The 24,429-nt window shown below is 53.8% G+C and overlaps 1 protein-coding gene across 2 annotated transcripts; it reads right to left on the reverse strand.

Annotated features, from left to right (window-relative positions):
- Positions 1–32: 32 nt before the first annotated feature.
- On the reverse strand, positions 33–24,362 carry TMEM43 (transmembrane protein 43). Of its 2 annotated transcripts, none has more exons than XM_070359284.1 (12): positions 24,184–24,362; positions 11,051–11,200; positions 10,010–10,144; positions 9,373–9,467; positions 8,958–9,007; positions 8,669–8,738; positions 7,911–7,981; positions 6,765–6,886; positions 6,407–6,481; positions 5,879–5,980; positions 5,182–5,299; positions 33–3,339 (listed from the first exon to the last, which is right to left on the reverse strand). In XM_070359284.1, exons 1-12 carry the CDS (start codon positions 24,193–24,195, stop codon positions 3,137–3,139), a joined length of 1,203 nt encoding a protein of 400 aa, XP_070215385.1. In that variant the 5' UTR covers positions 24,196–24,362; the 3' UTR covers positions 33–3,136. The 2 variants fall into 2 exon arrangements, with proteins under 2 accessions (XP_070215385.1, XP_070215386.1); XM_070359285.1 differs by lacking the exon at positions 24,184–24,362 and adding an exon at positions 23,687–23,815.
- Between the last annotated feature and the right edge of the window lie 67 nt (positions 24,363–24,429).

The following is a 24,429-nucleotide window of genomic DNA, read 5'->3' on the forward strand; positions in this document are numbered from 1 at the left end:
GAGGGCGTGACTTAAAAGTTAGGAAGAATGGATCAGTGTTTAACCAGATTTTATTCATTATTGGATCCACGTATAAAGCCCTGAACACTGTAGATGTTTAGGAGAAATAACTTTTGTAACATTTTGAGAAAAAAATAAAGCATTTATCTAAAAAGGCTTGGCTCTACATCTTTCAGATTTTGCATCAGCTAAGGAAACCTGGGTGACAGTGCTGTGTACACAGGTCGGTTGTGTTCAGTCGCTCAGTCGTCGACTCTGTGACCCCACAGACTGCAGCACGCCAGGCTCCCCTGTCCTTCACTGTCTCCCGGAGCTTGTTCAAACTCTTGTCCATTGAGTCAGTGATGCCATCTAACCATCTCATCCTCCGTTGCCCCCTTTTGACTTCAATCTTCCCCAGCATCAGGGTCTTATCCAGTGAGTTGGCTCTTCGCAGCAGGTGGCCAGAGTCTTGGAGTTTCAGCCTCAGTCCTTCTAATGAACAGTCAGGGTTGATTTCCTTTAGGGCTGACTGGCGTGGCTCACAGCTCCACAAGTCTGGTCCATGAAGCAGGTACACAGATCAGGACTACATTAAAGATCGGAGTTTGTTTTCCCGCAGGCTGAGAACGTAGCGTTAACAGAGGAATATTTTTCTGTTTAGTTGAGGAGGTATTACTTAATCTTGATAGTAGCCATTAAAAATCAGAGTCTGTTTTATCCAAGGGAAACAAACAAAACCCTCTGGAGTGTGACTCATGTGGCAGGAACTGGCAGGAAGGCTCTTGTTGAGAAACACGGGGAGTTGCCGTGGAAACCACTAGCTGTGGCACTTTCTGAGTCAGAGCTTGGTCTCGCCCTCCTGCAGGTGAGCGCCCTGTTTTCTGGGAGTGGAGTCGAGCACTGCCCGCTTTCTGCAGGAATAACCTGTTCTTCAGGCAGACAGCAGGCAGCTCCTGGGGACACATTGTGGAAATGGAGCCTAACCTTGGGTTCTGAAAAGTTAGCACTCACCTGCCTCGAATCCTGTAATAAGGGGAAAAGACGTTCAAACTGCAGGATGGACGCTTGGCAACCGTCTGCTGCTTCAGAACGGGCTTGTGGGCTTCCTCTCGCTCCGTGCCCACCAGCACCCGTGGGGTAGACACACCCCCCACGTCACAGGGGAGGAGGCTGAGGCTCAGGTCACCGTCATGGCAGGTGCCACACAGCTCATCTGCCAAGGCGGGGGACGCCTTCTGCGCTGGGTCCCGCTCACTCCCTCCCACCTCCTAGAACCATCTACAGACGGGTGCCAGGAGCCACACTCGGTCCACACAGAACAAAGGTTTTCAAGTGCTACAAATATCGAGGTGCTGTTTAAAAAAATTTAAACCAAGTTTAACTACTAAAAGCAATATATAAGTTGCAAAAATTCCTAGGTTCTAAATAAACTCTATGGCTGAATTCTTATGATAGAAATTTCAGAAAGAATGCAAAAAGGAATATGGCAAGTTCTATATCAAAAGATGTTTAGAAGTTTATTTTGAATTTTTATCAAAAATACAAAGGTAATACAAGTTTCATTATGATTTTCCAAATGCTCAAAATATTTATTAACATTCTTTTGTTCTTTAAGAACACTTGAAATTGGCAGTAACTTAAAATCTGTACTAGAAAAAAGTCACACAGATGTCAAGGATTTTGTATTTGGCCATCATTTTGTTGCTGTGCTTTCCAAACGCACCTTTAGGAGTTGATAGAAGAAACCATTGATTTAACAAGCAATAGTGAACACTATTTCAGTCCTTAAACCCAGATAACTCATCCCTGGGGCTGGCTGTTTTGTACATGAAAAATCTCAATTTACACCACAAGTCCCCCAGGACACTGAGAGAGATTACTCACTCACTAAAGCAGCCACCCCAGCAAGGCATAGCAAGTTCCAAATAGTCAAAGGACGTACCATCTCTTAAGACATCGACGTTACCACACACTTTATCTTTCGAAGGGTGTGAAAGCCATTAGGAAACTTAGAAACTGTGAACTAAGTGTGGGTGGATTTGAGTTAGGAATAAAGCTGTGGACACTGAACACATAAGGCCCCCAGGAGCAGCCACTTGGGGCCGGGTGCTAACGGCAAAGCGTGTGGTGAGCAGAGCTGGGCGAGAGCTTCCCGACACGCAGCCTCTGATGCCCGACTGTGGTCGAGCTGTGTGTGTGCGCAAGGGGGTCAACGTGAAGCAACACACTTGGGACAGCTGAATAACAAAATCATCTTCAAGAAAACAGTGCGTTTTGATGCCACAGAAGAAAGGAAATGCCTTTCAGACGCAGAGACACCCGTCTCGTCTCAGAGGGAAAACAAGCCTTCTGCTAACACTGGTTTCAAAGCACCTGAAGCTTTGAAAACCTTCCCAGGGACCCAGAATACGGATGGGTAACTTCCTCAACCAGGTAAGTCACAGCCCCACCGAACTTCCCATGCTCTGAACTGACTTCAACAGACAGAACACAGAGGGCTTTTGTGTAACAGTCTGAGATATGAATCATTCAGGAGGGGTTTTGTTTTTTAAGTCTTATTTGAAACAACCCCCACTTAACAACGCCCCAAACAATCCCCTTGTCAGGGAGTTTCATGCAGAGACAGGAAACGATAAGAACTAAGTAACCAGACCTTCGAAGATCCTGCGTACCAAAAGGGTTCTGCCAAACCGCAACATGTGTGGGAGGCCGGACAGACATCCACGGTCCTCATCCAGACTCCCGTGGCCTCTGAGCACCCAGCTGAGTCGCACACAGAGTGGGTTTGGGGTGCCCAGGCCACCTTGTCCTGGACCCTGGTGTGGTGGTGGCTGTGGCAGGGCCTGGCACCGTCTCCGGTCTGAGTGTCACCACCTTTACAGACATCAGCTAAGAGACACGGGTGGCCACGTGGTGCCCAGAGAGGGAAAGGAGACAAGCAGGAAGGCGGAGGTCACGCTGCCAGACAGGAGCTGCCTCCTGCCAGCAAAGCTGCCCACTGCAAGAAGGGGCATGAAGGGCTAACTGACGGACACCAACCCGCTGCCTGTGTGCACGGCCAGGGCAGGGTGTGTGTGGAATCCGAGACCCAGGCAGCTCAGGGGAGGGCGGCCCGGGTCTGAGGTGCGGGGGTGTCTGCGGGCACTGCGCCCGCTCACTCCAGCTTCTTGGCCGGCACCCGAGTCCGAGCAATGATGATGGGCACCAGGGCCAGGCCAGCGATCCCGAGCGCCCACAGGGGCCGATAGAAGAGCCAGCCGGCGGCCACGGTCAGCAAGGTCAGTGAGGTGGCCACGCAGAAGGCAAAGGCCTTCAGGCCGATGTTGACCAGGTCTCGGAAGACAGGGAACCAGTCCACTGTGGGGAGAGAGCGGCAGTCAGGGTTCCCAGGCCCCCGGCTCAGCTCCTCCCTCCCCCTGCCGGCAGCCCGCCTGTCTCTGGACCAGGTGCGGAGGGAGAGGCAGCGGCGGGACACACGCGGGAGAGCCCCACGCACGGCCATGGCTTGGCTCAGCCCAGCCCCGGTGTGCCCTGGGGCAGATGAGCGATGCTGGCGAGCACCTCTCTGCTACCCGACAAAGCAGCAGGGCTGAACCCCCCGCGGGCCTGTTCGGCGCCCAGCCCTTCCTGGAGGAGCCTGTTGCTCACCCAAGCTGTGACCGGTCGCCTGTGTGCCAGCTCCAGGGAGGACCTGTGAGGGCTCAATGGACCGGAGGAGCCACCCACCCGGAGACCCCCACAGGCCGCCACCCGACGTGGGCTCCATCAGCCCTTCTGCAGTCGCCCTGTCCTTGCCTGTGGACTGCTGAGGCAGGCCTCCCGTGGCCCGCACGCACCGGGGGCCTGCACTCAGTTCCCAGGAGGCCGGGGTCTGGTGCCTGTGAGATGCAGGGGCCCGCAGGCCGCCTGGGGCCCATCTGGGTCCAGCCCCACGTGGGCCCGACAGCCCCCGCAACAAGCAGGGCTCGTGTGTGGGCGCTGGCTGGGGGACCACGAACCTCATCCAACCCTGCCCTCCTGTACACCAGTGCCGTTCCTAACCTCGGTTCACCCACAAGATCGCCGAGGCCTGGCAGTTAAGTTTACAGCCAGAAGGTGCCAGAACCACAATTTAAATCCAGGCTGTCTGAGTGCAGAGCCTCTGCTCTTGGCCACCACGCTAAGCCCAGAGGACTGGTACCCTGCCCGTCCTGCTGGCGGCATGGCCTCCAGGGCCCGCAGCCCATGGTCACGCAGCAGGCTCTCAGAAGGTGCTTGTCACAGGAATGGAGGGTGGGGCGGGGTGGACGGGCGCCCCGCTAGCAGCTTCCCTTGTCCCTCCCCTGCACCGAGTCCCTCTGTGCGCTCACTCTGTCCTGACCCTAGAGGCTCAGCCTCTGGCGTGGAGTGAACCAGTCAGAGGGCAGCCCCCGAGACAGACCTGATGAGGGGGGACTGGGCCCCGAGAGGAAAGGGCCTAACCGAGGTCGTGGCCACGATGGGCCTAGTGACCATGCAGGTTGCGTTCCTGGGTGCGGTTCCGCCATCTGGGGGAAGCGGCCTCCCCCACCCCCACTGCTCCTCAGTCTTCCCGCCTGTAAAATGGGCTGATTGTCTGGGGGCTGCAGCCAGACTCTCCCAGCTGGAAAGGCTAAGCGGAGGAGGGGTTTCTGGGAACCATAACCACCTGACTGGATGGGACTCAGCCCCCTGAGAAGCCCCATCCTCCTGCACAGCAGCCAGGCCCAGCGCCAGTCACCCACCCTGGGGTTGGGTCCTGAGCCGAGCGCCTGGGCTCAAGCAGGCCAACCTGGGGCCATGAGCAGCCTGGCACAGCCTCCCCTGCGTTCCAGACCTGCTGCGGCTGTCTCAAGTCTAGTTCAGGGTTTGGGGGGTGGGGCGTGAAGGATGACGGCTCTTGAGTGTTTCCTATTTGCCAAGCTCTTCACTAAACTCAGCAAGTTAGGTGTGAGGAACCTGAGGCTAGGCAGGAAAGGAACCTGGAGCTCTCCCAGCCGGCCAACCCCCAAGCACGGCTCCACAGCTGTGGGTGAAGGGGTGAAGGCTGAGGGGATGTGCGGTGGGCAGGGCAGGGAGACTGCAGCCTTGGGGGCCAGCGTCCACCCCCGGCTCACCCATCCCAAGGCCCTGAGGTCACAGCAGGGGCTGAGCACACCCAGTGGGTGGTGGGGGCCAAAGAGGCCCTGTGTGCCCACCTACCCAGCGTGTAGAGGATCCGCGTCATGAGGTTGAGGCCCATGAACATGGCAGCCCAGCCAGCCGCCCTCAGGCCCCACGTCTTCAGCGAGTTGCTCTTCTGTTCCCGACGAAACACCTCCTGCAGGACCAGCAGGGAGGGGAGGTGGTCACAGCGAGGGGTCCCACGCCGCCCCGCCGGCAGGCGCTGGGCCAGACGCCCCTCTCTGCGCCCTGTCCTCGGGGTGTGGGTGAGGGCTGACCCTGTTTCGGATGGGGGTGCAGGTCTCCCTGGGGGTGCCCACTCTCACTCACCTGGTCCTGCACAGCTCACCCCTTCACCCCAGCTCACCCCCAGCTCGCCTCCCGCTCTGCACAGGGCCACTCGGCGTCCCGGCCCCGGCAAGGGGGCCCTGGGCTGCGACAAGACTGACCCACCCGGCTCTTCACTTGGGACTCAGCAAAGACGTCGCTCGCCACCCACTGCCGAAGGAGGCTCCTGTTACCACGTCTGTTACCTCCGAGCATCTTGGGGGGTCCGGGGGATTCTCTGCTTTGTTCACTGCTCCCTCTCTCGGAGGGCAGCCGGGCCGCACACACAAGGACCCCTCACCCCTTCCATTGCCTTCTCCTGCCTCACGGCCCTGGCTCTGCCACCCTGGGGGCAGGCTGGTGACCAGAGCACTGAAGCGCGGCGCACAGGCGCACCGCGGCTGCTCACCTCTGCCGAGAAGTCCCCATGGTGCAGGAGAAGCAGGGTGTCCCCCGACTTGGTGGAGTAGGGGACCAGCTGGTCGCCCCGCTGCCGGGCAATCACGGTGACCTGGTCAGAGAACTCCGGCTCAGAGCTGCGGGGCCAGCGCCCTCCTCGCTGTGCGCCAAGGCAGTGGGGAGCCCCAGGCCGCCCCAGCCCCTGCCGCCACGTGGGCCTGGGGGAGGCGCTCCTGCTGGCCTGCTCTCTTCACAGCCCTGGGGAGGACCCGGGGGCGGGGGGTGGAGGCGGGGCTGGGGTGACAGGGTCTGGAGCGCAGGACAGAGCATTTACAGGGCAGAAGTCAGTGGTCGGGGAAAGCACCTGCACAGGGCTGGAAGAACCTCTTCAAGCACCACGCTGAGACCCTCGCCACTCCCCCGCCTGGGGCCCATGGAAATGCACACACACGAGGGGGAGGGGTATGCCCTAAGCATGCACTTGGGCCCGGGTCTGCACCCAGGAAGGCCCCCGTTGTCTGCCTGGGGAGCCGCTTACCACATGAGCTGGGCCCAGGTCGGGGTCGTCACTGCTCAGGCCCGCGTAGGAGAAGGAGACACGCAGATCTCCAACCTGGGGTGGAAGAGAGGCGAGTGAGGGAGGTGGGAGTCCAAGCTGGGGCCCAGGGCGCCCACCTGCCCACGAGGGGGTCACACCACCCCCACCTGCACCCAGGCAGCCCCAGTGCGCAGACAGCCCCTCCCTCCGCCCTCGCCAGTGCCGGCCGGCCGAGTGCAGCCGTGAGTCATGGAACCCGATGGGAGCTGAAGCGCGGCTCGGACTCTCCCGCACTGTGGGGGGGCGGGACTCAGGGGCCCCGACCTCTGCCATCGGAGCGCCCGAACCCACTGGGTACCTCGGGGTACTTGGGGTTTTCACTGTGGTAGAAATAGTCCCCCCGGCGAATGATGTCCACATGCGGGTCCTCCAGCTTAGACAGGCTCAGCGTCTTGAAGTTGTCCACTTTATCGATGAGCCCTGAGAGGCCAGTGGTTAGAAACAGTGTGTCCACTGCAGCCCCGTCTGCAAACCCGCAGCCTGATGGCCTTCCCAGCCAGCCCCACAAGCCCGGCTGCGCGGCCACCTGCCGGCTCGTCCCCCCGGGGCCTCTGCATGCCCGCTCTCCCACCCGGAGTCCCTGCTCCAACTCCGTCCGTCCACAGGACCAGCCCCTTCAGCCTCCAGCGCCTCCAGGAAGCCAACCCCGTCAGGCGGTGACCACAGCCCCGGGAGGGCCTCAGCCCTGTGGCCACTGCTCCCCAGGTCCCGTCACCTGCGTCCCGGCCTGGCTCCCTGCTGCCCTGCAGCATGAGGCCGGGCTGCCTGACATGGCTGGCACCGACTGCGGGCCAGAGCACACCACCGACAGGCCAGGCCCTGCTCACGCGGTCTCTGCCCTGCCCCTCGACGCAGTGGCCCCAGGGGTCCTCTCTCTCTCGTCAGGTCTGGCCCGGGGGCGGGCCCCAGGAGTGTCGGTGGCAGTCTCACAACCACACTGACCCCTGCAAGCCCCTCTCTGTGGGAGGCCCTCCGGGGTCTGGCCCGGGGGCAGCCCCAGGAGTGTCGGTGGCAGTCTCACAGCCACACTGACCCCTGCAAGCTCCTCTCTGTGGGAGGCCCTCTGGGGTCTGGCTCAGGGCCGGGGGCCCGTGGGGCTCAGGAGTGGAGGCGGGGCCTTGTGTGCGCTGCCCTCCAGGGCTGCCTGAGGAGGGGCTCTCAGCCCCGCCTGCTCAGCCCGGCAAGGACCCACACCTGGCAGCTGCTCCCTGAACAGGTTTCGGGGGGTTCCACACAGACCCCCCTTCCTGGGGACAGACCTGCCCTTTGGCCCCAGCCCAAAAGTATGACGCTGGAGAAGTGCTGGCCGACCCCTGCCCAGGGCAGCGGGAGACCCCTTTAACCACCCAAGGAATGAGTGCAGGGCCCCGGCTCCTAGGAGGCGACCGGGTGGAAGTGCAGGGTTCTGGGTCCACGGTGGCTCATCTAATGGCCCTAGACTTACCCGCCGAGAGGAAAAACCTGCCGATCTGGACAAAGGGGGCTGTTGCGGTGAACGACTCCACGGCCATCGCGCTGGGGAGACAGGGGGAGCTGTTGGCGATGTGGGGTGCCAGGGGAGCTGCCTGGGTCCCCGGGGAGGTGCTGGGCAGGGTCCGCACCCAGGGGGCTCCTGCCAGCCCAGCCCAGCCCGGCCCCGCAGTCTTGTCTTTCCCCGACCCCATCCCCTGCCGAGGAAGGGCAGCTTCCGCTGGCTTCCCGTCGCCCAGAGCTTCTTACGATCTTGCCTGGACCCCTGCCAGCCTGTCCCACCCTGCCCCCCAGCCGTCAGACGGCCCTGCCATGGACTTCACACCCTCCCCTCCAGACCCTTCCCGCCAGCATCCAAGCCTCACTGGGAACGTTCAAGGCCCTTCCTGGCCTTGCCCAGCTCATCACAGCACACAGACCACACGGGGCCTGTCCAGTGTCACGCCCGTCTCAACACCCTGACCCCTGCCCCTGAGCTAACTGTCCTCAGCCAGATCCCTGAACGAGGGTGTCAAATGCAGCCGCTCCTGAAAGCCCTGGGGACGGTCTCCCCACACCCACCACTGACCACCCCTAGGGCCAGGGGCGTCAGGCCCCGCCTCTGCTCACAGTGCCGGAGCGGGCCTCCGAACCCTAGCCCACGTTTCATCAGCCCGCGAGACAGAAGTAACTCAGCCCCATGACTCAGATGAGGACGCTGAGGCTGGGAACCTGCCAGGGGCTGGTTCTCACCTGGGGTTTTTGTGGCCAATCTCTCGGTCAAAGTTTCTGCTGTTGACGATCTCCGACCTCCATTCTGTGTCTGTTTTGAGCAGAGAGAACATGCGGAAACCACGGTAAGCCTCAGGTTTGAGGCCCGCCGGCCCCACGTCCTCTCATCCAAGCCCGGGACCCCCTGGCAGCTCCTGGAGCCTCACTGGATAGACGGGGGAGCAGGGCTCCGAGGACCAGCATGCGGGGACCCTGATGCTGGCTAAGGAGAGACACAGGCTGCGGGGAGCAGGGAGGGCCCGCGACTCACTGTAGGAGTACTTCCTCTCCGTCTTCACCTGCCCGTCCTCCGTGTACTCCCTGCGGGGAAAACACAGGCGCCCGAGTCAGCCCGCCACCCCCGAGGCAGCCCCAGCTCTGGGCGAATCCAGCCTGAAGCAGCCTCGGGGCTCCCAGGCCAGACTCCCCATACGGCGCAGGCTTGGTCCACACCAGCCCAGACACACGGCGATCCCTGGGAGCTAGCCCAGCCACTTTCTTCCCCCAGGCACTCCGAAGGAGACCCCTGCCGCCTCCAATCGAGACCATGGGCCAGTCTCTGGGGGACAATCTGACGTTCCTCTGAAAGGAAGACTTCCCACGGTAGCCTTCAGCAGTGCCGCAGTGAAGGCCGGCTGCGCATCCCCCTAACCCCGTGCCTCCCGCAGCCCCAGCCGGCCCCTCACCTGGACTCCTCGGTCTCCACCCACTGATACATCTCCACGTGCCGCCGCAGCTTCACGGCCGGGAGGTGGACCCCGTAGTTAGGATCAGACAGGAGCTTCACAGAGGAACAGACCAGGAAGACAAAGGACAAGAACGCTCAGCTCAGGGAGGCCAGGCTGGGGAGAGACAGGCCCAGAGGGCAGGCCAGCCCGGAGAACTCTGCGCTGCTCGTGGGGCGCCAAGCGGAGCCACCGCCTCAAGAGCTGAGCCTGTGACCCAAGCTGCACGCGTGGCTCAGGGTGCGAGCCCGGGGCTGCAGGGCCGGGCAGCGTGAAGGGTCTTCAGACAGGAGACGCTGCCCCAGGCACGCAGGCCCATCATCACTGTTAAAGCGCCTCTGTGTGAGGCTCTGGCCAAGGGCCATCGTGCCAGGACGGGAGACCCTGAATCTGGGCTGATCTGCAGAGCTCACTCGGGTTGTTACAAGGTTTCTCCCCATTTGACAGAGGAAGACTCTGAGACTCTGGAGAGACGGGTCCACAGCCACCGAGTGGTGTAGCGCGACTTACACCAGGAGTCTGTTTCTGAGGCCCAGGCCTCCAGACGACACCCACAAGGTACCCGAGCCCCCACGGTCAGTGGGTGCCACCGGCCTACCTTGGACGTCCGCAGGGCCCCGATGACATGCACCAGCCTCCCCTCGTTCTCTGGAGCCACAGTGTGGATGCTGCTGGGAGACACCACCAGCGACAGCCCCTCTGCCAGCGAGGTCGCCGTCTTCAACGCGCGGCCCTGTGCACGCCGGAGAGAGAGGATTTCAGCTGCTGGACGCCTGCTGCCCGGGGCAAGGAGAACCCAGGACGCCCGCTCTCCAGGCCTCCCCGCACCCACGCAGCACCAGCTGCGCCAGGAAGAACGGCGGCTGCCTCTGCCCTGCGCCCCTCCATCCATGTGCTTCACTAGGGCTGATGGCACAGCTGTTCAATGTGACCCAGGCCTCACCAACCGCATCCTGTGTTCACTGGCCCCACAGAGTGGTTCAGAGAGGACTGAGGACACTCAGAAGTCTCCCTGGGCCTTTGGCTAAACTGACTTAGAAACAGAGACGCGTCCTCTTTTCTCTGGGGTTGCTAAGCTGCTGGGATGTGACACAGGAGTTGCCGGGCCACCTTTGCCACCACAGGGGAAGAGCCCGCTGAACAACAGAGAAATGGGCAACAGACGGAGAAACGGAGGCTCCTAGGGGCCCAGCGTGAATGCCTGGATCCAGCCACGCCTGCGGCTGAGACTGTCCCCATTTCAGAGTTTAAACAGCTCAGTTGGTAAAGAATCCGCCTGTAAAGCAGGAGACCCTGGTTCAATTCCCAGGTTGGGAAGATCTGCTCGAGAAGGGATAGCTCCCCACTCCAGTATTCTGGCCAGGAGAATTCCACGGACTGTACAGTCCACGGGGCTGCAAAGAGTCAAACACGACTGAGCGACTTCACTTTTCACCTTTTCTTTCACCCCATTTCAGGTACGTGAATTGATCCACTTCCCCTCCTGCCTCTGTTCGTCGTGAAGTGGAGCCCAACACAATGAACTGACTGACTCAACCCTCATCCCCATAAAATCTTGACCCTTATTACCATATCCAGCCTCTGCACTGAGATGCTGCAGGGACCCTCACTCTGCACAGAGGGACCCCGAACATCATACCTCATTGGTGAAGATTAAGTAGAAGGAGACCAGGAAGGTCATGAGCCCCACAAACATTCCACCCGAGGTCTCGCTCAGCCGCTCCAAGAAGCCCGGCTGGGACTTGTTTGTGATTCTGACGTGATCTTTCTTGTTACTCGTACTGGAATACTGAAAAACACAAAAAGGAAACTGGTTTTCAAAAAACAAACTGCATTTACACTCAGTCAAACGCACAGACTGAGTGTTCAGTTTTGACAAGTGCAGAGCCGTGTTCGTCAACACACAAAATATGTCTCTCGCCTGAAAGCTCCCTGTGCCCCCTCCCTGCCAGTACCCCGTCTCCCCACCGCCCAGAGGTAACAGCGATCTGAATCTGTATCACTGCGATTCAGTCCTGCCTCTTCCCGAACGTGGTACGAATGGATCGTGACACAGCATGAGCTGCTTCTGTCCAGATTCCCGGACTTGGCCTAACGCTTGGGGCCACCTGTGTCATGGCATCAGGAGTCCGCTCCTTCTTGTGGCCGAGTAGAATTCCACATCTGTCAATTTACTCACCAGTCAATGGATACCTTGGATACTTCAGGTTCCTAGCGATTATGAGCAATGCTTCTGTGAACACTCATTTACAAGCTGGTGACACGTAATTTCTACCTGAGGGCAGGACATGAAAATCTGAACAGAAAACTCTGTGCCGTGTGGGTCTCCCCGCTCCCTAACACGCAGTCTGCATCTGCATCAAAGACGGGGGCGCCTGCTCAACCATAAGGACCTTCTCCCCTTTCTTCTGACGTCTGCAGTGAAACTTCTTAAAAGAGCAGCGTTCTTTCGCAGCTCTGCGAGGGGCCACGGTGACTGACCACTCGCTTTGTATGCGTACCTCCCTGGCCTCTGTGTCCCTGGTGAACCGTGTGTAAACCATCTGTGTACCCCTTTCGTGTGTGACCCTGTCCCAGCAATGCGCACAACTGTGTCTTCACCTTCCAGCAGGTGAGAGTTCTCAGAGCTTCTGGGAGGCTGTGTCCAGGGTTACAATCCTGTTTGGCTCAAATAAAATGCCTTTTTCTTCTTGATTTGATTAACTAAATTTTCATCCACTTTTGATTGGCGTAGTTGGGGGGCTGTCAGACGCATCCACCAGAGGACACTTGGAGTCCACCCCAAACTGGGGCCTGGTACCAGCACGGGCCCCTGGGGCACCACCAGCTTCTCTGTGTTCCTTCGGTGCTTTCGAGAGTTCTCCTGAGTTCTCCTGACACCTGGACATCATCGCTTTAAATCCCACTCTGAGTTTTACTCAAGCTGTTCCTCTTGGGACTTGGAGTCTTAAAAGGGTTACTGGACTGTCTCCTAGGCAGAGACCTGGGATGTGCTTTGGAGTGAACGGGGCTCTCTGGTCTTTCTTAACAGACTGACTTAAATTGGAAAGACTGTTGCATATATGGTGTGAACAAACCGCTGGTGGAATGAGAGATTGAGCCTGCACAGCTCCACAGTTAAGGGACACTTGCTCCTCAGCCAGGAGCAGCTCCCAGGCAGCGGAGGACCCAGCAGAAGTGCCTGAGCATCCGTCCCTGAGACGTGCAGTGGCCCCACAGGGCCCACTACAGCCACCAAGTCAGTTCTGCTCGCTGGGCAGCGGTGGCGGCTGGCCACCCGGCACTCCCAGCCCCTGCAGCATGCTCAACTGCTGGAGGGAGAAGCCGAGACACAGGAGAGCCAAGCCCACCCCAGGGGAACGTTCCATCACAGGGCCCTCAGAAAGTTGTCGAGATCCTATCTGAACTGGGCTGCCAAAGTAATAACGGGAAACCGTCCCTCAAAGGCCGAAAGGCCTCCTGGCTGGCTTCATGACAAAACCAATGCCTGCAAACACATGACTCTTGAATGGCCAGGAGGGAGCTTCTTAGATGTTCCAACACCGTAGAGAAAGCTGGCTTGGTAAAACATCTGTTCCAAATTCAGAAGCATTCCTAGGAGAAAGCCTGAAGTTATAATCCTTATCATGTTCCTGAAATGTGAACACAGCCCACACTGCCTTGAGTCTACAGTCTTGGCTTAGCATGCCAGGCCTCTCTGTCCTTCAGCATCTCCTGGAGTTTGCCCAAGTTCATCTCCATTGAGTCGGTGATGCCATCTAGACATCTCATTCTCTATCACCCCCTTCTCCTCCCGCCTTCAGTCTTTCCCAGCATCAGGGTCTTTTCCAGTGAGTCAGTTCTTCACATCAGGTGGCCAAAGTACTGGAGTTTCCGTTTCAACATCAGTCCTTCCGATGAGTATTCAGGGTTGATTTCCTTTCGGATTGACTGGTTTGATCTCCTTGCAGTCCAAGGGACTCTCAAAAAGTTTTCTCCAGCACCACATTTCAAAGGCATCAATTCTTTGGCATTCTGCCTTCTTTATGGTCCAACTGTCATATCTGTACATAACTACTAGAAAGACCATAGCTTTGACTAGATGGACCTTTGTCAGCAAAGTGACGTCTTCGCTTTTTAAAACACTGTCTAGGTTTGTCACAGCTTTCCTTCCAAGAAGAAATTGTCTTCTAATTTCATGCTGCAGTCACCATCCACAGTGATTTTAGAGCCCAAGAAGAGGAAATCTGTCACGGCTTCCACCTTTCCTACCCTCTATTTGCCATGAAGTGATGGGACAGATGCCATGATCTTAGTTTCTTTAACACTGAGCTTTCAGTCAGTTTAGTTGCTCAGTCGTGTCAGACTCTTTGCGACCCCGTGAACCGCAGCACGCCAGGCCTTCCTGCCCATCACCAACTCCCGGAGTTTACTCAAACTCATGTCCATTGAGTCGGTGATGCCATCCAGCCATCTCATCCTCTGTCGTCCCCTTCTCCTCCTGCCTTCAATCTTTCCCAGCACCAGGGTCTTTTACAATGAGTCAGTTCTTCGCATTAGGTGGCCAAAGTATTAAGCCAGCTTTTTCACTCTCCTCTTTCACCCTCATCAAAAGGCTCTTTCGTTCCTCTTTGCTTTCTGCCATTAGAGTGGTATCATCTGTGTATCTGAGGTTGTTGATACTTCTCCTGGCAATCTTGATTCCGGCTTGTAACTCATCCAGCCCTCATCCAGTACACCACACGGCATTTTGTGTGGTGTACTCTGTGCCTAAGTTAAATAGGCATGGTACCAGTAAACAGCCTTGTCATACTCCTTTCTCAATTTTGAAGCAGTCAGTTGTTCCATATAAGGTTCTAACTGTTGCTTCTTGAGCTGCATACAAGTTTCTCAACAGACGAGTAAGCTGGCCTGTTATTCCCATTTTTTTCCAGAGTTTGTCACAGTTTGTTATGATCCACACAGTCAAAGGCTTTAATGTAGTCAATGAAACAGAAGTCGGTGTTTTTCTGGAATTCCCTTGCTTTCTCTATGATCCAATGAATGTTGGCAATTTGATCTCTGGTTCTTCTGCCTTTTCTAAGCTGGTACATCTGGAAGTTCTCAATTCAAGTCCTGCTGAGGCCTGGCTCAGAGGATTCTGAGCACACGCTTACTAGCGTGGGGAGTGAGCGCTGAGCACACGCTTACTAGCGTGGGGAGTGAGCGCTGAGCACACGCTTACTAGCGTGGGGAGTGAGCGCTGAGCACACGCTTACTAGCGTGGGGAGTGAGCGCTGAGCACACGCTTACTAGCGTGGGGAGTGAGCGCGACCATCCGACAGTCTGAGCATTCTCTAGCACTTTTCTTCTCGGGGACTGGGATGAAGATCGACCTTTTTTCTTCTTTCCAGTTTTAGAGTCTACTTGGCTTAATTAGTAGACTCAAAAGGAAAAAAGGGGGTGTGTATGTGTGTGTGAAAACAGATCTTTGTAAAACTCAAGCAGAACAGCTATTTCTGTGTGTATCTGGATATATGTACGTCTGTATACACAAGTATGATTCATCTCTAACTTCAGAGGTTACTATCAACGTTAATGTAAAAGAGTTCTACTTAATTAATTTCAAAGTAAATGTTTACAAATCAAATATTTTACTTAAACTAGCCCAAACTGTCAAAGGATCACATAATCTAGGATTAATCTTTAATGGAAGAAAACAAGTTAAAATTGATGGTCTAATTAATACAGACATGGATTTACACTCATCATTAAGTGTAATATTTTAGCTGTACCCAGGTTTCCTGAAAGTTAACATGCTCATGTTATTGTGATTATAAAATGTGTCAACAAGAAAATTAACTTGGTATGGTAATATTTTCATAAATAATGAATAAGTTTTGGAGTGAATTCTTTTAAGAATAATTTTGTTTTAGGATATATGTACCCAAAAACAGGGCTTCCCTGGTAGCTCAGTTGGTAAAGAATCCACCTGCAATACAGGAGACCCTGGTTTGATTCCTGAGTTGGGAAGATCCCCTGGAGAAGGGAAAGGCTACTCACTCCAGTATTCTGGCCTGGAGAATTCCATGGAACGTACAGTCCATGGGGTCGCAGAGTCAGACACAACCAAGTGACTTTCACTTTCACATGTAAAAACAGTTTCTCCCAGTTTGGGGGGATTTGAAATTTTAGAGTTCTGCTGCTGCTACTGCTGCTAAGTCGCTTCAGTCGTGTCCGACTCTGTGGGACCCCATAGACGGCAGCCCACCAGGCTCCGCCGTCCCTGGGATTCTCCAGGCAAGAACACTGGAGTGGGTTGCCATTCCTTCTCCAGTGCATGAAAGTGAAGTCGCTCAGTCATGTCTGACTCTTCACGACCCCATGGACTATAGGCTACCAGGCTCCTCTGTCCATGGGATTTTCCAGGCAAGAGTACCGGAGTGGGGTGCCCAAATGATGGAATTCACTGAATGTCTAGACTGTTTTCTGAATAAGAAAATACTGGAAGATTAAGTGCTACATAAGTCTTTACTTACTTACTTTTACGGCACCCACTCCAGTGTTCTTGCCTGGAGAGTCCCATGGACAGAGGAGACTGGCTGCCCATGGGGTAGCAGAGTCAGACATGACTGAGCAACACACACACACACACACACAGACTAAATGTGTTTGAGACTATTAATAAATATAATCTGCGCTTCACTCAAAGACTGAACTATAAAGTAACATATATTTTAAAAACGGAACCCTGAAAAAAGTTTTTGTACATGGCCAGGACTTACTAAGATCAGATTAAATTTAATTAAACGAATGAATTTTAATAATAAAGGTAAAATGGTGAAAACCAACTTTTTTATCTGTGAAGAGGACAAAGCATTCTTGAAACACTGATCTGGTTTTGGTAAAGATTAGAGAGTTTCTTTACCTCTAACTTATCTGATGTAGCTCTCTGTCATTTACTTTTGAAATCTTTTTATTATCCCTTTGGTTGAAGCGAATAAATAGTTTCACAGTGACTTATGATCCTACTTAGTCAAACATTTAAAACCTTTTCATATCTTTCACAAACTTCCTCAAATCAAATTTTTTTTTTTAAACTTTACAATATTGTATTACTTTTGCCAAATATCAAAATGAATCCGCCACAGGTATACCTGTGTTCCCCATCCTGAACCCTCCTCCCTCCCCATACCCTCCCTCTGGGTCGTCCCAGTGCACCAGCCCCAAGCATCCAGTATCATGCATCGAACCTGGACTGGCGACTCGTTTCATACATGATATTATACATGTTTCAATGCTATTCTCCCAAATCTCCCCACCCTCTCCCTCAGTCCATAAGACTGATCTATACGTCAGTGTCTCTTTTGCTGTCTCGTACACAGGGTTATTGTTACCATCTTTCTAAATTCCATATATATGCATTAATATACTGTATTGGTGTTTTTCTTTCTGGCTTACTTCACTCTGTATAATAGGTTCCAGTTTCATCCATCTCATTAGAACTGATTCAAATGTATTCTTTTTAATGGCTGAGTAATACTCCATTGTGTATATGTTACACAGCTTTCTTATCCATTCATCTGCTGATGGACATCTAGGTTGCTTCCATGTCCTGGCTATTATAAACAGTGCTGCGATGAACATTGGGGTACACGTGTCTCTTTCCCTTCTGGTTTCCTCAGTGTGTATGCCCAGCAGTGGGATTGCTGGGTCATAAGGCAGTTCTATTTCCAGTTTTTTAAGGAATCTCCACACTGTTCTCCATAGTGGCTGTACTAGTTTGCATTCCCACCAACAGTGTAAGAGAGTTCCCTTTTCTCCACACTCTCTCCAGCATTTATTGCTTGTAGACTTATGGATTGCAGCCATTCTGACTGGCGTGAAATGGTACCTCATAGTGGTTTTGATTTGCATTTCTCTGATAATGAGTGATGTTGAGCATCTTTTCATGTGTCTGTTAGCTATCTGTAAGTCTTCTTGGAGAAATGTCTATTTAGTTCTTTGGCCCATTTTTTGATTGGGTCATTTATTTTTCTGGAGTTGAGCTGTAGGAGTTGCTTGTATATTTTTGAGATTAGTCGTTTGTCCGTTGCTTCATTTGCTATTATCTTCTCCCATTCTGAAGGCTGCCTTTTCACCTTGCTAATAGTTTCCTTTGTTGTGCAGAAGCTTTTAAGTTTAATTAGGTCCCATTTGTTTATTTTTGCTTTTATTTCCAATATTCTGGGAGGTGGGTCATAGAGGATCCTGCTGTGATGTATGTCGGAGAGTGTTTTGCCTATGTTCTCCTCTAAGAGTTTTATAGTTTCTGGTCTTACGTTGAGATCTTTAATCCATTTTGAGTTTATTTTTGTGTATGGTGTTAGAAAGTGTTCTAGTTTCATTCTTTTACAAGTGGTTGACCAGACTTCCCAGCACCACTTGTTAAAGAGATTGTCTTTAATCCATTGTATATTCTTGCCTCCTTTGTCAAAGATAAGGCGTCCATAGGTGCGTGGATTTATCTCTGGGCTTTCTATTTTGTTCCATTGATCTATATTTCTGTCTTTGTGCCAGGACCATACTGTCTTGATAACTGTGGCTTTCTAGTAGAGCCTGAAGTCAGGTAGGTTGATTCCTCCAGTTCCCTTCTTCTTTCTCAAGATAGCTTTGGCTATTCGAGGTTTTTTGTATTTCCATACAAATTGTGAAATTATTTGTTCTATCAAATCAAATTCTTAATGAAGCTCTTTTTTTTGTTTGTTTTGTTTTTGTTTTGTTTTGTTTTGTTTTCGTGTCCCATTCTTTGCAACCCCAAATTTTCCAGGCAAGAATACTGGAGTGGGTTGCCATTCCCTTCTCTGGGCGATCTTCCCAAACCAGGGGTTGAACCTGAGTTTCCTGCATTGCAGGCAGATTCTTTACCATCTGAGCCACCAGGGAAGCCCCTTTATCACTGAGCCAGTTGGAAACCCCCCTGATTGTGGTGGTGGCTAACAAACCTATTCATGGGTTAAAAGTCATAGAACTGTACTCCAAAACTCCCTCTGCAGGTGCCAAGGGGGAGCAGGGGAAGTGAGCTTCCCCTCAGTCTTCAGCATTGGCAGTAGACATGTCCAATGTCAAGTACAGTTTCATTTTCCCCATTTCCAATCATTCTGGAACCCCTAAGCTCTTCCCATATGGAAATAATGGAGCAGGCTATTACCCCCATGGTCTTCCCTGGTGGCTCAGTGGTAAAGAATCCACCTACCAGTGCAGGAGATGTGGGTTCAATCCCTGGACCAGGAAGATCCCCTGGAGGAGGAAATGGCAACCTGCTTCAATATTCTTGCCTGGGAAATCCCATGGACAGAGGAATCTGGTGAGCTAAAGTCCATGGGATTGCAAGAGTCATACGTGACTTAGTGACTAAACAACAACAAACTGCCCTCAGACCTCCCTTCCCTCCCTTTGTTTCCCAATCGGCCTTACAAAATGCAAAAGAAACCTTCTAGTAAGGGAGGACCTGCAATGTGGGTAAAGTGGGGAGAAAACGGGCTAGGCTGGCATCATCCTGGGGTGATCAGCAGAAGGTAAAGTTTGGAAACCCACTTTAAAGTAACCATGAATGTGAAAGTGAAAGGCTTAGTCGTTCGGCCATGTCTGACTCTTTTCAATCCCATGGACTGTAGCCCACCAGGCTCCTTCGTCCATGGAATTCTTCAGGCTTGAATACTGGAATGGGTTGCCATTTCCTCCTCCAGGGGGTCCTCCTGATCCAGGGAATTGAACCCAGCTCTCCTGCCTTGCAGGCAGATTCTTCACCCTCTGAGCCTCCAAGGAAGCCCCATACATACATCCAAATACATTATTTGAAACGGCCAAGTTGGGAAGCTCTAGACTTGATATTATCATGCCACCGCCACGGTCCAAAACATTTCCAGAATTTTTTTTAATAGCCTCCAAGCCAGTATGGGCTGCACAAGGACTCCAACACTAACAATGAAGATTTGAGCCCTTTCTATGCGTTAATGTATAATTTAATCCTCATAACAACTCTGTGAGGTAGGATCCCATTTTACAGATGAGAAAAAGTAAGGCACAAAGTTTAAGCAACCTGATCAAGTTTGCGGGGCTAGCAGTAGCTGTGGCAGAGGCTGGCTTTGAACCCAAATGATAAAGATCACGACCCATGTTCTTAACCATGAAGCTAGGGCATCTACTGGTACTTTCAATTTCTTTCTTTTGTACAAATTATTAGATTATTTTTTAACCTCAAGTTGTATTGATCCATTTTATTCCAATTGGATTTTAGTGATTCCTAAAAAAAGTAAGCTCTCCTCCAAAGAAAATCACCAACACAGAATAAACTCAGAAGAACTTGCTGCAGACTCTGGAAGTAACTCCCAAGAAAGTTACCCAATCGCTTGGGTAACAGCAGTCTTCTGGGATGCCGTGTTCTATCCGAGGCCCCAGAGATTGGAGCTGGTATGTTGATTAGCAATCGCCTACCTCACTCCTTTGGAGTCACACCTCAAAGCAAACAGACACCTGGGTGGCAGGTGATGGGTGCAGCTTCCAGAATCCTGCATCCCCTTCCTTCTCAAGGATGCTCAGTGAGCGTGAGAGGGCAAGTCAAATCCCTGACTCAGACATAGAAGATTAACAACTTCTCCCCTGCCCATTTACCCCAAACAAGGAATATTTCTGCCCGATGTGTTTGGCGAGCTCCAGGATTTGGAGTGGGAGTAAGAAGGTGAGTGAAGAACAGCTCGGCTATCAGCACTCTCAATGAAGCTCTTTTGACCTCCAGCTAACTCTGGGATGCTTCAGAAAACCCCTGAACATCTCAAAGAGAAATATTAAGCTAATTGGGCTCATTTGGTATGTTACATTACATGGGAAACACTGAGTAATGATAAATTCTTAGGTCATATTGTGTGGATAAATATATTAATATAAACATTCTAGAACTTGTAGGAAGTTCCTAAAATTTGAAATCTTCTGGTATGTGTCAGTCATGATTCTGGCTACTCTCTTAAAATGTTGTATGCTACATAAATAGCCAGTTTCCTTGACAACTGTAATCAGGTCTTTAACCAAGATTTTAAGTCTTCTGTCATTTATACACAGTTATGTCTATACATAACTGACGCTTTTACAAAACTGTTTCATGACTTGCTTTAGGCTCTCAAACTAGACTCGGCAGCCAAGGGACTCCCTCCTGTACAAGGGCCATTTCGGCCACAGCTCTCCTGGAAGGCCCCGAGGAACGCGCTGCCCTCTCGGTTCATGGCCGCACTCAGCTGAGTTTCTTTCGCACTCTCACCACCCGCAGCGCCGCTCGGTGAGCTGCCCAGCTTCCCGTGAGGGTCACTGCCTGGTGCCACCTGGGTTCCACGGAATAACCCTGCCCTGCAGCTCTGCTGCCTGTGCCACAGTTAGAAAACAGCCACGACTGCATTTTGTGAACCGGTTAGATCACCTTCTTGTTCCCAGGAAGCCCGTATCGATAATGCTGATCTCTAATTTAATGTACAGCTGGTCCTACTTAAGGGAGGAGCAGGGACGTTACCAAGATGGATATGCAGTAACGCCCACAGTGGGCATCATTAAAAGCTTTTATTTACGGGAAACAAAGCACAAGCTGAATGAATTGCCTTAACTCTAGCGAACGACCCCGGTGACACATATTCACACTGACAGTCGCTGTGCCTCTGGAGTGACACCCCACTCTGGAATGCTATGCAAACAGTGAGGTGTTTAACCTCTTCAGGACAACCTAATAAAAAAAAACAAAACGGAAGAGTTATCGTTCTACAACTGCCAAAACAGTTCACTGCTGACAACTCTGGGCGTTCTAAGGTCAAGGCCATGGAAGCTAAAGGCATCGGCGCGCTGAGGCGGGGTTAAACCCCCAAGCTGTCCACCCTTCAGAACGTCCGCGGCTCTCAGGGAACGCTCCTAACCCAGCGCAAGCGTTCCTTCCACAGGCTCAAGACACTGACAGACACGGCCCCGAAAAGGGGAATTTTGACCCCGCCACCCAAATCCGGTTTAGACCTGATTTAAAAAACAAACAGCACACAAGGCTCACACCTGGAGCACAGCTGCCGTCACCCCAGCAAGTATCTCCTTTAACTCTGTGCACCCGAGAAAATGGGTCATGGGGAAAACAGTATTTTTGGAAACTTTCCCCTGTGGTGGCTCAAGGGACACATTACATTATTGTCAGGGTCTTATTGAGACACTTAAAAAAACAAAGTTGGTAATAAGTTTTTTTTTTTACAGCTTCCAGAAAACCCTACAGATCACGGATTATAACAGAAATTTTGTCTATTGAAAAGGACATCAAATAAATGATTCTTTGCAACCACGACAGACAGCAAGTGCTTTATCCGTTGTTAACTTACCTCTGCTCAGCCAAATTGAACATTAATTCATGGATTCAAGTCTCTCATTTTGAAAAGGCACCTCGACTTCGACCCCTGTTTCTATACCCAGTTTCCTCTAACACAAACATCACCGATGGTCTTGACTTTCCAGGCCATTTGGAAACGTCAGTGGAGCAGTTTGCTGCAGGCAGATAGGTGACCACCAGCCATTATGATGATGGCAATGGCAAGCACTCCAGTCTATCAGACGCCAGTTCTGCACAAGCCCCAGGAGGTGGGCACCATCACGACCGCACGTCACAGGTGGGAAAACAGGGGTCAGCCGTTACAGCACCAGTCCACACCACACAGCCTCTAAGAGGCGGACTCAGGACTCCTGTCTGGGCAACTGGGGGCCACTCTCTGCCACTCTACTCCGGACTGCCTTCCTCACGCCTGGGGCCACAACAGGAGCTGAACACCGGGAGCCCGAGTAGGCACGCAGCACGGAAAAGAAGCCAGTCCCCAACTTGGGCCCTGGAAGGCCTGGCTTCCTCCTGGGCCTCCCCTCAGCCACCCCTAACAGCCAACATCAAGATAAGCGGCTCAAAGATGGCCTTCAAGAGAAGAAAGAAGGTGATCCTCAGGCTGGCATGACACACTCGGCCCACATTCTAGACCAAATTCCCAGTAAACAAAGACAGGGAAGATTTCCTCCCTGCCCGCTCCCCTACTCCAGGCTTAAAAGCAATGAGCAGTGTGTGGCGGGATAGGGGCTGACCTACCAGGATTTTCAGGTCCTGAAAATCACTTCCTGTGCAACCCAGAGTCAGCTGCTCTACCCCTCTGATCCTGTTTACTCATTTATGAAGCACAGATGTCAACAGTAACCCCATTACTCGATGGAGTTTACGGTGATTAAGAGCCCTGTGTCCTTCCTGCCCAGCCCACCATCTGATCTTTCTTTCGCACCGGGCCTCCCAGTCCCTGTAAACGTGCACCCACTACAGGGTGAGTCAACGAAGGTTTGGTGGCAGAGGACACCCAAATTCATCTACACTCTTTGGCAAAGATCAGGACCCTACGTATCCAAGATTCTCTGCCCATCAGGACTGAAGATAAACTGTTTTTTAATGTAATTAAGGACCTACGGTGCACCAGGCACTGTGCTAAAAGCAGAGTCTTCCTTCAACTTCACAGTAACTGGGCCCATGAGGAAACAAAAATCCCAAGAAATTAAGGTCACATAGCTACTGAGAAAGAATCTGGATCTTTCCCCAGGTGGGCCTGACTCCAAAGCCTGCCACACCTTCCCATGACCCGCCAAGCTGGCTGTGGGGCCCTGGGCAAGCGCGTCCCCCTGCTGGGAAGTCCCCATCTGTAAGGTATCGTGGTGGTGGTCTGGGGCACACCTGTCTCCTGACATAGCCCAGGCCTCCCCCGGCAGACCCTGCATCTGGGGGACCACCTCTAGGTGCACCACTTAAGGCTTCTCAGCCTCCCAAACAACTCTAAACCAGGCAAGGTGTACTGGGGCCGTGGGTGACGAAAGCCCTGGCTTCTCAGGGGGTGTGGGAAGCAGAGAGGACGCTTAGGGACAGAGGAGGAGCCTGGAAGGGTGTAACAGAGCAGCGGAGAGTGGCTAGGACACTCAACCAAAGCAAGAGGGAGGGAGTGCCCAGGCTGGCAGGGCTCCGAGCTGGCTCCAGACACTTTCACAGAGGAGCAGAGCCTGAGTCACCAGCTCCTTCTTCGCCCAACACCCTGGTGGGAGGTGCCCCTCGGTTTGTTGAATGAATGTTTGGCTTAAATAGAAAGGTTCCTGAGAAAGGCTGGCTCCTGGCAGTAGGCCAGCAGCCTTTCCAGGGGCACCACATTCAGCGAGGGGCTCTGCAACTAAACCCCTGCTAGGAGGACGAGCGCCCGGCCGTAGGGAAATGCCCCCCTCTGCCCGCCGCCCTGAAGTCTCTGCTCCCCACCTGGCCTGCGCTCCTGTATCATAACAGCCCCGGTCTTACATATCCCTCTGGGCACGGAGCTCACCGCCCGCCCCGTAACAGCACGTCGCTGGACAGCTCCACCCGGGCGGATCGGCTTCCCCACCGCCCCCGTGGACTGGCCACCTCTCTGCGGCCCCGTCCGGCCCTCCAAGTCCGCACACGTGACAACCCCGAAGGTCCAGGAGGGAACCGGGAACGAAGGGAAGGGCTGCGGGGAGGGGCCCCGCGCCAGAGGACCCCGAGGCGGAGCCACGGACCAGAGGCCCGGTCCCCAACACCGCGGGACCGAAGGAGTCGGCCCGCGCTGAGCAAGACAGACGGCACAGCTGCCGGAAGGCGCGGACACGGGCGTGAGAGTGAGGCCGGCGGGCTGGACGGAGGGGACCACCGGGCAGGGGGCCGCGACACGCCCGCGGGAAGAGGGGGCCGGAGGACCGGGAGGCCTGGGTGTGGCCGGCGGACCAGGAGACACTCACGTTCGCGGCCATGGTGGGGCCCGGTCGCCGCCCGCCTCGCTCGGCTCAACGTGGAGTAGGGTTTACGCCAGCAGCACTGAGTCCGCGACCTCTCGCCCGCCGAAGAGCAGCAGACAGCAGCACAAGCCCAGAGCCCGGGACACGCCACAGAGCTATCGCCCAGAAAGCCCAGGCTTTTTTGGCTCCCGCTCGCCGTGCCGCACTGCCTCCTGGGAAACGTAGTCCTTTCGGGTGCTTTGCGAAAGT

The sequence above is a fragment of the Bos mutus genome, chromosome 22, assembly GCF_027580195.1.
Source record: "Bos mutus isolate GX-2022 chromosome 22, NWIPB_WYAK_1.1, whole genome shotgun sequence".
NCBI lineage: Eukaryota > Metazoa > Chordata > Mammalia > Artiodactyla > Bovidae > Bos > Bos mutus.